The sequence below is a fragment of the Ochotona princeps genome, chromosome 23, assembly GCF_030435755.1.
Source record: "Ochotona princeps isolate mOchPri1 chromosome 23, mOchPri1.hap1, whole genome shotgun sequence".
NCBI lineage: Eukaryota > Metazoa > Chordata > Mammalia > Lagomorpha > Ochotonidae > Ochotona > Ochotona princeps.
This window is the reverse complement of record NC_080854.1, coordinates 13,798,387-13,810,786: the sequence shown is the minus strand read 5'-3', so window position 1 is coordinate 13,810,786 and position 12,400 is coordinate 13,798,387. Positions and strand designations below refer to the sequence as shown.

Here is a 12,400-nt window from a genome sequence, read left to right as displayed (position 1 = left end):
TATTTGAAAGGCAGAATTATCCAGAAAGTATTTTATGCAGGCTTTGATAATGGTGTTTGAAGTCCATAGAGTGCCACTGTATAGTATAAGTAGTTACTCCTAGAATGTAGTTTAAAGTTAACTTACACGCATTACATGGTACTGCTTAACACTGAAGATGATTTTTTTCCCTTCATCAGCCAACTAAGCAGTTTGAGAATCGTGACACTTAGCAATACATAGATATGTGTGTGTATTTATAAGTATATATATATATATATATATATAATATAATATATATATATATAAAATCATTTCTTTTAGGACTTAGAATAAACATATGCCCTAAGTAAAAGTGCCATTAACATTACTTTTCAGTGCAATATTTTGATTATTTAACAAGTAACAGAATTTTATATAGCGTGTACTCATTTACCATGTTCCCCACCCCCACACCTGCCCTGCCCCTGCTGAGATCTGTATTATTGGTCTTTCGTTCTCGGAGTGTTTTTTATGCATATTCAAGAAATTCTTGGCCTTTTTCTACAGGTGAGGCAGAATAATCACACAATTTTCTTTTCAACTTTTATTAAATTACTAATAAATATTAATACTAATAAATATTGTTAATAAAATTTAATTTTGTTTAAAAATTTACACTTAAGTTTATGGATGCACTGCATAATTTTTATTTAGATTTAACATTTTGCTTTCCACATAATAAGTGCATAAACATATGTACGCTTTTTACCTGAGCCATGTGAAGCAAATGATGTGTATCGTGGTCCTCTGTCCCCAAGTGCCTGGCAGTATTTTAAGGTAAATTTTCACCCAATCACAGAAGCATATTAAGTGAAGGAGTGGCGTGATGGAACTTCAGTGCTTGATTCTGCAGGTAAAAGTTGCTCTGAGGAAGAAAAGGCTAGAAGCGGGGAGGCGGATTAATCCACTTGAGGGAGTGCAGGAGGAGGTAGAGCTGTGGACCTGCTAGTACTTCCTGGTTACTTGGATGAAAAAGCAAAGTTAACTGGTTAGCATAGAGAAAATCTGGAAAAGATATTTCTGTTGCACCCAAAAGCAGCTAAATGGTTTTGATTGTTATTAGAGGGGAGAACAGAACATTCCCTACCACAGATACTGCATATCAATGACAGGCTATTCAGTTCTAGCAGGAAGTGTGAGGTAGTGTCATCCTTATTTCTGCAGATGAGGAAATTGAAGTGCAGAATTGAAGAATTTAGGCGCTGCTGCTCTGAAGTGACAGCTGAAATTTTGACATTGGTCTAGGTAACTGAAGTCTCTACATGACTGATTTTATTTCATAAAGTGAAGACAATGTTTTTTTTTTTCTTATCCGTGTATTTTATGTTTTTAATCTTATGATCATTAGTTTCTTAAACAGTATACCCCAGTGTTCCAGATTTGCTAGTGGACATTTTGTCTTTGAAGCCTAAGCAACACCTAATAACAGCTTTCCCTTTTAAATACGTGGTTATTGAATAATGGCACTAGGCCATTCAAATAGCATGTGTTAAAATTTCAGCATACTTTCTGTGACCTAATTCTTCTTAATTCAGATATATTTATTATACAAATATAATACCAATGGTTTTATGGCTAATGCAGTGTAGTTTTAAGCCAAGAATCCTACGCTGACGGAAAGAGTAAAAGTTGGAATACTATGAAGAGATTAAAAAATGCAATCTTTCTTAAAACTAAACAAGGGTCTTGGGCCTGGTGTGGTAGCCTAGTGGCTAAAGTCCTATCCTTAAAAGTGCCGGGATCCCATGTGGGTGCTGGTTCTAATCCTGGCAGCCCCACTTCCCATCCAGCTGTCTGCTTGTGGCCTGGGAAAAGCAGTTGAGGATGGGCCAAAGCCTTGGGATCCTGCACGCATGTGGGAGACCTGGAAGAAGTTCCTGGCTTCTGGCTTTAGATCAGCTCAGCTCCGATCATTGCAGCCACTTGGGAAGTGAACCAGCAGACAGAACATCATCCTCTCTGTTCTGTCTGCATATTTGACTTTCCAATGAAAATACAGTAAATCTTTTTTTTTTTTAAAGATTTATTCATTTTTATTACAGCCAGATATACAGAGAGGAGGAGAGACAGAGAGGAAGATCTTCCATCTGATGATTCACTCCCCAAGTGAGCCACAACGGGCCGATGCGTGCCGATCCGATGCCAGGAACCTGGAACCTCTTCCAGGTCTCCCATGCGGCTGCAGTGTCCCAATGTATTGGGCCGTCCTCAACTGCTTTCCCAGGCCACAAGCAGGGAGCTGGATGGGAAGTGGAGCTGCCGGGATCAGAACCGGCGCCCATAAGGGATCCTGGTGCTTTCAAGGCGAGGACTTTAGCTGCTCGGCCACGCCTTCCGGGCCCGAAAATACAGTAAATCTTAAAGATCCTTAAAAAAAAAAAAAAAAGGCTGTAGAAACAAAAAGAGCCCAGTGCAATGGCAGGGTTGGCTAATCCTATCCCTTTAAGTGCCATATCCTTTGTGGGCGCTGGTTCCCATCCCAGCTGCTCCACTTCCCATCCAGCTCCCTGCTTGTGGCCTGGGAAAGCAGTCGAGGACGGCCCAAAGCCTTGGGACCCTGCACCTGCGTAGAGACCTGGAAGACTCTCCTGGCTTTGGGTCAGCTCAACTGTAGCTGTTGTGGCTACTTGGGGAGTGAACCAACAAATGGAAGGTCTTTCTGCGCCTCCTCTGTGTAAATCTGCCTTTCCAATAAAAATAAATGTCTTATTTGTTTATTCACATGTTTCAGTATTGTTCAGTATAGTTATTTTGTGAAGCTTTGTGTTTTTACCTTTGTAAAACTAGTGGTAAAGCATTTTGTAGTAATCCTTTTACATTCACAATGTGATTACTTAAATTTACTGTTTACTTGAATGAAAAAATACTTTCATTTACATTGTTTATAGCGGTTGTCCATATTCTCACCAACCTCAGGTCTTCTTGCTTTTGAATTATTGAACTTATTATTCAGTGAAGTATTAAGCCTTTTTATTGTAATGGAAATTTCAAGTGTTATCTCAAATACTAAAAAGAAGCAAGGCTTTCTCAAAAGAGAAGGAAAGAGGACTGGAGGGAGGAAAGGATTATGTTCTTAGAATTATATTTACAAATCTCAACAAATCTGTTAAATAATTTTCTGTATTTTAGATAGTTTTAAAATTAAGAAATAAATGGCTTAAGAGTACCATCAAAGCTGTTTTGAATCAAGTAACTCTTTCAAAGAAAAAAATGTTTAAAAAGTTGAAGGAGAAAAAGTAGCCAGGGGATAAGGGAAAGACACACACACAGAGAAGGTGCTCAATTTTCCATCCGCTGATTTACTGCATGAAGGATCACAGCAGCCAGAGCAGGGCCAGGCAGGAGCTAGAAGCTAGAACTCCACCTTGTCTGTTGCTTCCCAGTGTATTAGCAGGAAGTTGGGGCTGACTGCTTCTGTAAATTTTCTAATGGGTTTATGACTTTTCTTGAGCTTCGAAGGAATAAAAAAGTAAATCGTCAATTGGTTAAAAACCCCCAAATTATAGATTTTTAGAAGTGACATCTTGCACTTCAAAATAGTAAAACTCTTGGGCCTGGTGTGATGACCTGGTGGGTAAATCCTCACCTTGCATTTGCCAGGATCCTATATGGTTGTCCATCCGGTTCCTCTGCTGGTAGCTTGGGAAGGCAGTTGAGGATGGCCCAAAGTCTTGGGACCCTGCACCCATGTGGGAGACCCAGAAGAGGCTCTCTTGGCTCCTGGCTTTGGATCAGCTCAGCTCTGGCCGTTGCGGCCACTTGAGGAATGAACCAGTGCACGGAAGATCTCTCTGTATCTCCTCTCTGTACCTGCCTTTGCAATTAAAAAAAAAAAAATTTAAGGAAAAAAATAATCAACTTTGAAGATATAGCACTTGTAACTTCAAACGGTCAATATAAAACAGACATCCCTGAATTAAAGTTTCACATGGCATTCCCTAGAGAAGACATGAATAGAAATGTGCCTCTCAAGATATCTATCAGTGTACTAAAGCCTAAAATATCTGGCTTAAAATAGCAATGATTAATTTCTTATTCATACAGCATGTCCCTTGTGGGATAGTGACGGATTCTACTCTGTGTCTTCATTTGGGGACTATTGTTGACCACTGTTTAATGTGACAGAGGTCCAGGTGAGTAATTATGTATCGAGTTTTTTTTTTTTAAGATTTATTCATTTTATTACAGCCAGATATACACAGAGGAGGAGAGACAGAGAGGAAGATCTTCCATCCGATGATTCACTCCCCAAGTGAGCCGCAAAGGGCCAATGCGCGCCGATCCGAAGCCGGGAACCTGGAACCTCTTCTGGGTCTCCCACGCGGGTGCAGGGTCCCAATGCATTGGGCATTGGGCCGTCCTCAACTGCTTTCCCAGGCCACAAGCAGGGAGCTGGATGGGAAGTGGAGCAGCCGGGATTAGAACTGGCGCCCATATGGGATCCCGGGGCTTTCAAGGTGAGGACTTTAGCCGCTAGGCCACACCGCCGGGCCCTATGTATCGAGTTTTAAAATGTTTTTGGTAGATGGTGTGTCACTTCTAATAGTTCGTGGCTAAAAGAAGTTCTATCTTGACACCTAACTTTAATTAATTTTATTGATGCCTGATGCTTAGGAGCCCTGCCCTGTTGGTAGGCAGCCCTGATAATTAGCATAAACTCCAGAGGGATGTGTGACATTGTGCGTGGCTGACTAGTAACATCACTGTTTAAAGGAAATTGCCAAGTAGCTTTGAACCTGTCCTGCTTTGATTGAGCTAAGTATCTCCATGCGGAAATGTAAACTAGATAATTGAGTAATATCCAGTAGTCATTTAGGTGTCACCTGCTTCATTTGGGCCTACTTGTCCTTGGATTTTTCTGTTAATTTCATAAGATTTTCTGTTATGTACTTGTTTGTAACATAAGCCTATTAATAAAAGATTTAAAATTATAGGCTTTCTTTAATGTGAAAAGTGTTGAATAATGGTGCCACTGTGAAAGGTTTGAAAAGTTACAAGGGTGTTAATTGGTTTGATATGTGATAACAAAGTGTTACATATTGTATCATAGGCATATACTGAGGACTTTAAGAAGTATAAGTTGTAAAATTTGTTACATGAGGAAGTACAAATGAATAATCACTGAAATTCAGAGCGCTTAGACTTCTGTTGAGATGAGTGATATATGTAGTATTTATATGTACATCTGATAAGAGTCTATAAATCAGCTTTGAACTTCTATGTATGTATGCCTCCTTACTGGTGGTAAAAACCAGGATTGGATAATTTCTTCACAAGGAAAACCTTTTCTTTACTATTTTTTTTTTCACTGAAATACATGTATTTCATAAACAGGAAACACAAACACAATGTTTACCACATATAACACTTGAAAGTCTTTCTTTGGATGAAATTTTTTTTTTAATTATTTATTTAACTTCAGTAATTACATTGTATTATGTGACACAGTTACATAGATACTTGGGTTCTCCCCACCCCTCCCCAAACCCTCCCACCATGGTGGATTCCTCCACCTTGTTGCACAACCACAGCTCAAGTTCAGTTGAGATTTCCCCATTGCAAGCATATACCAAACATAGAGTCCAGTATCTTATTGTCCCGTCAAGTTCAACTATTTTTAAAGTTCTAAAATTTCCATAGTATAAAATTTTCTACTTAAGTGATTTTTAAAGTACAATTCATTGATGTTAAGTACATTCACTTTAATGTGTATGATCACCACCATACATAGTTCCAGAATTCCTTTTATCTTTCAAAACTGGAACTCTGTACCCATTAAACAGGAATTTTCCATTTTCCTCTTCCTCCGAGCCTGGTAGCCAGGATGCTTTCTCTTGCTAGGAGTTTGTGTACTTAGGATAAGTCATGTAAATGGACTCACACACCGTTTATCCTTTTTGTGATTGGATTATTTGTTTGACCATAATGTCTTCAGGGTTCATCTGTGTTCCAGTGTGTATCAGATTGTCCCTCTCTTTTAAAAGCTAAATAACAATTCTGTTATTTATGTACATTACGTTTAGTTCATTCATTCAACAGACCCTGGTGTTGCTTCCACCTTTTGGTTACAGTGAGTAATGATGCTGTAATCGCAGGCTTACGGATTACCTGCTTCCCTCCCCGAGTTCAGCGTATTTGGCTATGTGTCAGTAGAGTTGATAGATCATATAGAAAGTCTGCTATATATTTTGAGGAACTGTTGCACTGTGTTCCATAGGGACTGCAGCTTTTTTTTTTTAAGATATTTCCTTGAGAGGCAGAACTATAGGGCGGGAGAGATCGTGCATCTGCTGTTTGTCCAAGTGGGCACAGCTTCCAGGGTGACGCTGAGAGCAAGGAGCATCATTGGGTTGCTCATGTGGACACAGGAGCTCAAGCACTGGGATGTTGGCTCTTTCACTGCCTTCCTGGGCAGCGAGGCCGGAAGCTGGATCCAAAGTGGAGCATCTGGGACTTGAACTGGCTCATATGTGGATTGATGACACTACCAGTGATGGCTTGACCTGATACACCACGTTGCTGGCCCCAAGGCTGTAACATTTTACATTTTCATCAGCAGTGAGGGCTTTCAGTTTTCCACATCCTTTCAATAGTTGCTTTCTGAATTCTTTTTTTCTTTTTTTGGTGACAACAGGCAAACTAACAGATATGAACTGATCTTTTTCCTCCAATCCCTAACAATTTTTTTGTATGTTTTTGTGTGAATAAATGGTTTCAGCTCAGTTGGTAAACTCCTTGGTACTTTACTGATGCTGTATTAAAAGTGTTTCATTGTTTTTAAAGATTTATTTATTTTTATTACAAAGTCAGATATACAGAGAGGAGGAGAGACAGAGAGCAAGATCTTCCGTCCGATGATTCACTCCCCAAGTGACCACAGTGGTTGGTGCTATGCCAATCTGAAGCCAGGAACCGAGAACCTCTTCCAGGTCTCCCACACAGGTGCAGGGTCCCAAGGCTTTGGGTCATCCTCGACTGCTTTCCCAGGCCATAAGCAGGGAGCTGGATGGGAAGTGGAGCTGCCATGATTAGAACTGGTGCCCATATGGGATCCTGGCGCGTTCAAGGCGAGGACTTTAGCTGCCAGGCTAGCACACCGGGCCCAAAGATATATATTCTTTGATTAGTGAAGCCTGTTATACCAGGCTTCCAGGTGATTTAAATTACTGGTTAGTAGCTTTTCTTTAACCTATGTACATCAAGGTTTACATGAATTATTGATTTTATGTTAAAATATATATTAAAATTGTCTATAAAATTTATATATGTAATGGATTGAATGCTATATGAAATTTGAAACCATAATTGGATATACTAACTTACTTTTCAAAAATTTACATAAGGTAACAAAGTTTGTAAAACTACAGTGCTAAGATGGTGTTTGTTAGTATAAGGGACAGTGTGTATGTGGAAGACTCTTAGCCTTAACTGCTAGAGATGCCAGTGGGAAGATTCTGATAGGAAAGAGGCAGATTGTCTGTTTAACTTCTCACTTAATATTTCTGTTGTAACCACTCAGATGTTAATTTTGTGGATATCAGCATTAATAATATAGGCTAAAATAATCATAGATAATTCCTGTTTAAAGTACTTTGGGTTTGAAATTGAGTGAAAACAACTTTTATGGTGACTGCGCCCCCTCATCCCCTCTGTTTTGTGATGCCATCGCTTAGGAATCGGCATTCCAGAAGAGTTGATTTAGCTTTATGTGTCTGCCTGGGTCTGACAAACCAGCCACTGTGCACTCCTATGAGCAGTACGGCCCTTGTCACTGGTGACCTTTCTGTGACACAGACTGTGGACTGACATAAAATGCAGCCTGTTGTGAGCTGTCCAGTGAGGGTCTGCCACAAACCCAGCAGACAGAACCAGCTGGGGAGAAAAAGGACTTTTGTGCCCTCTTCGTTCTTTCACGTCTATCATTAAAAAGATATTGTAAAGTAGCTTGTTTATGTAAGATGTATCTGCTTCTCTTTTCTCATTGCATGGATCAGTTTTTAACTTCAGATCTCACGTTGCAGGTTGTTGAGTACTTCCACATGGAGGTTGGCACAGGACCAAACTCGAGACATGCAACTCATAACAGTGGATGAGAAATTGGTAAGCATTTTCCATTATATGTTGCTACAGTTCTGCCTTCAGGGTTGCTTTTATACAACAGATATTTGGTATGGTGTTGGGGTTTTTCTAAGAAAGTGAGTTGGATTTCTAGATTACATATACAGTTTCAAAAGAAGTAATTGTCATATACATGAAGTCATATATGACTGTTAAGAAAATTATGAGAGGGCTTCCTTCTTATGGCATTAATATCATTTGGAACACTTTTTTTTTGGATGACTTTCAGTTACATTGCTGTAATAGAAGTTGTGATACTTCGTTTTCCTGGATCTTTGCTACTGTGTTGTGTGTATATATGCTTGAAATTTAACTACCAACACCTGAGTTTCAGCAGGGATTACTAACCGTTTTCATTGAGTGACCTGTTTGTTTTTAGCTATTTCCCTTCTAAATGTTGTGCAGTATTATCACTTTGTAAGTATAACTTATATAATCGCACTTAAATTTCTTCAGCATTAAAAATAGAGACAGATAAATAGGTAAGTTGACAGACCATTTGGAAAAATCACATTTTCCAGATAAGCTTGTGCTTATCTTTCAGGTTGGTTAGTTTTATCTTCAAGTTCTTAAGTTCCTTAAAAGAAAAACTGATTCATTTATTTGAAAGGTAGACTCATAGACAGAGGAGGTAAGACACAGCTCAGCAGCTGGGGCTGGGCCAGGCCAATCGCACACAACAGGAGCTTCTCCCAGGTCTGCTGTGAGGGTCGGGATTCTAGGGACCCGGCCATCTGCATTGCCTTCCCAGGCACCTTAGCCACTGTCTGGATTGGAAGTGGGATGCCAGTGGGAATTCAGCACGGCAGGCAGTGGCTTAACCTTCTGCTCCCAGTGCCAGCCTGTTCAAGTTATTTCTGTTCTTGTTTTGTAATTTTATTTAAAAGATGAGGAAATCATACCCACATGTGGGTCATATTCAGAGATGGGGGCCTGGGAGAGGCAAGGTGGGAAATAGTGTTTCTACTTTTATCTCGTGTCCTCCTGAAGAGAATGAGCCCCTCTTCTGTCCCCTGGAAAAGGGAGTGGTTCTATGATCCCTCCTCCGTGTCCCAGGTGAGGAGGAGTACACCCTAGGGAAGCAGGCATTTGATTGGCAGGTAGGCGGACAGTAATACACAGAGCAGGGGCGGTGTGACTTCCAGTCTGGGTGCTATGGGTGAGGCCTGCCAAGGACATATGAGACTTCTAGTCTGGCTGTTCCCAGGCTGGTGCAGTGACACACAGCAGGTGTGGCCTGCCTAGGACCCTAGTGTCAGGTCCCTGGCCTGATGCTCTGGCTTAGGACCGGTCAGTCCCCTGCCTGCTGAAAGCTGTACGTGGAGTAGCCCCCAGGACATTAGCCACAGTCCCTTTCTTTAAAGAATAGTCAACTGTGCTGGCACATTGCATAAGGTTGGCACTTGCCTAGGTGCCCTGGGCAGCTGCCTGCAACTTGGCTTCAAATTTCTTTAATGCCTACTGATGTTTCTAGGTGACTTCAACTTTCACCCAGATTACTCTGATAGTTTCCCAGTTAGCCTCCCTCAGTCTCTGAGCCAGGCTAAAGCTGAGAGCCCGTAACTGGGAACCCAGTCTGGCTCTTCCTCATGGCTGAGAGGGGCGCTGTCCTGCTGCCTTCCTAATTGCACATTGATCACAAGTTGGCATCTGGAGCAGAGCTAATACTCCAACCTTGTGTGATGCCGCCTGCAGATGTCCCCCATGGTGTCTTACCTGTTACACCTAACTCCTGCCCGGAGCAGAATCTTGCAAAATGCTGGTTTTGTACATTTTTTTCCTGTATAAAATTTTTGGGGGCTTTCTGTTTCCCTTAGAGTAGTCATTAAGATCTTAGCATGACCTTTGAAAGGCAGTGTCGGAGAAAGAAGAGAGACTGATTCACTTTCCAAATGACCACAATAGCCAGGGCTGGTCCATCCTGAAGCCAGGAGCCTGAAATTCCATCCAGGTCTCCCTTGTGAGTGGCAACATCCCAGGCCCTTGGCCTTCTTCCGCTGCTTTCTCAGGTATGTTAGCTGGCAGCTAAATCTGAAGTAGGGTAGCCAGTACTCCAGCTGGCCTTGTGAGTGATGGTTTAGCTCACTGTGCACTTCATTGGCTCCAGCACTTGGCCTTTGAAACCCTGTGTGAATTTAGCTGGTGCTTTCCTCTCCAGTCTCTCAACATTCCGTGCTACTGCCGCGTCAAACCTGAAACCTGCTGTTTTATTCTGCATCAGGGCATTCAGAGTTTTGGTTCCCACTACCTAGATCTGTTCTCCATCATTAAGTCTTTTATTATTTTTTTTTTTAGAGAGATTTATTTACTTTTATAAATTGTTTAAAACTTTTTATAATATCTTATATTTTTATAAATACCATCTGTTGGTTCAATCCCCAAGTGGCCACAATGGCCGGAGCTGCACCGATCTGAAATTAGGAGCCAGAGCTTCTTCTGTGTCTCCGTGCGGGTGCAGGGTTCCAAGGCTTTGAGGCATCCTCGACTGCTTTCCCAGGCCGCAAGCAGGGAGCTGGATGGGAAGCAGAGCAGCTGGGACATGAACTGGCACCCGTTTGGGATGTCAGTACTTACAAGATGAGGATTTAGCTGTTGTGCCATCATGCCAGGCCATCATCTTCTTCATCCATTTGTAGTTTTTTTTTTGGTTTTTTTTTTTGAGTTGTTAACACACTGCCTGCTTAGTTCAGCATGAAAGAAATGAGGCAGTAGTAAATACAAGTGAAAGGAGGAGGATTTTGATATCCATATATTCACTCATCAGTGAGGACACAATCTGCCTCTTTTTAGAGCTATTTATTTTTTATTTAAAAAGCAGAGTGACCAAGGGAGAAATCTTGCATCTATGTGTTCACTCTTCACATTTCTTTAACAACTGGGGCTGGAGTTCTGTTCATGTGGGCTGCTTGGGTTATCATCTGCCGCCTTCTCGGGCACGTTAGAGGCCAATAGATTGAAGTCAAGTACCTGGGACTCAAACTGTTGTTGCAGTTGTAAACCATGGCTTAACCCCCAAGCACACTGTCTCTTCTTAAGCTCTGAGAGGTGGCTCAAGAGCTTGTTTCAGTATTACAGTATATTCTCTGTAAAATCCTCAAAAATTAAAGCATAGTAATTTTTCTTCTATTTTCCTTTTGTTCTGGTTTGAAAAGTTAGTGAATTAGCCAGTTATATGTTGCCCAGGGCCAGTATTGTGACACAACTGCGTGGTTTTATTTCTAGGATTTCTGTTCTGTTCCAAAGGTGTTCAGGTCTGTTTTTTGCGCTAGTACAAGCTGTTGATTGCAACTGCTCTATAGTCCTACTTGATCTGCTATTGTTATGCTTCTAGCTTTGTTTCTGTTGCTTAAGATTACTCTAGCTATTTGGGGTCTCTTGTGTTTTCTGTAAATTTTAGCATCCTTCCCACATCAGAAAAATGTTGTATTTTGATTGGGATTGCATTGATTCTGAAAATTAATCTGGGCAGTATGGGCATTTTGAAGTTATTAATGAACATGGCAAGTTCTTTAATTTTATAGTTTTATTGTAGAGATTCTTCACATCCTTGTCTAAATTTATTACAAGGTTTTTAAACTTTTGCAGCTGTTGTGAATTGGACTGATCTTAAAACTTCTCATCTATGTAATTGTGTATACAAAGGCTATTGATTTTCATGATCATTTTATGTCCTGCAAGTTGCCAAACTTGTCTAGGAGTTTCGGTAGTCTCTTCATGGAGTCTTTCGGTTTCTCTTTGTGGTGGATCATGTCATCTGCAACAAGTAGAGTTCGACTTCCACAATTCCGACTTGTATCCCTTTGATTTCTCTTTCCTAATGGCTCTGACTGGAATTACTGGGGCTGTATTGAAGAACAGTGGTGAGAGTGGGCATCCCTGTCTGGTTCTGGAGATTAGTGGGGATGCCTCCAACAGTGGGAAGTGGAGTAACTCAGACGCAGTAGTCTGTGACTTGGTAGAGTGATTGCTCACTTGGTGGATGGCTGGAGGTGTGGTCTAGGCATAGGTGATGTATTGGGTCTGAATTTAAGAGTGGAGTGAGAGTTCAGGGTGGTACCTAGGTTGGGCATGATTGATCTCCGGTTTTGTCAGCACAGGGGCGACAGGGATCACTGTCTGAAATCACTGCTTTAGCTTCTCTTACCAGGTGATCGATGCATGAGTTGGCTTCACCCTGCCCACACCAGCACATGCAGGTGTTCTCCATATATCCTGTAACTCGGCCACTCTCCACACACATCACATAGTTGGTGAATTCCCA

The 12,400-nt window shown here is 41.2% G+C and overlaps 1 protein-coding gene across 1 annotated transcript in view; it reads left to right on the top strand.

Annotated features, from left to right (window-relative positions):
• The window catches only part of NDUFS4 (NADH:ubiquinone oxidoreductase subunit S4), a 93,715-nt gene that overhangs the window by 23,016 nt on the left and 58,299 nt on the right, over positions 1-12,400 (top strand). Inside the window, exon 2 of the mRNA XM_004583697.3 lies at positions 8,043-8,121. Within this exon, the coding sequence (XP_004583754.1) occupies positions 8,043-8,121 (79 nt within the window). The remainder of the gene's footprint in view (positions 1-8,042; positions 8,122-12,400) is intronic.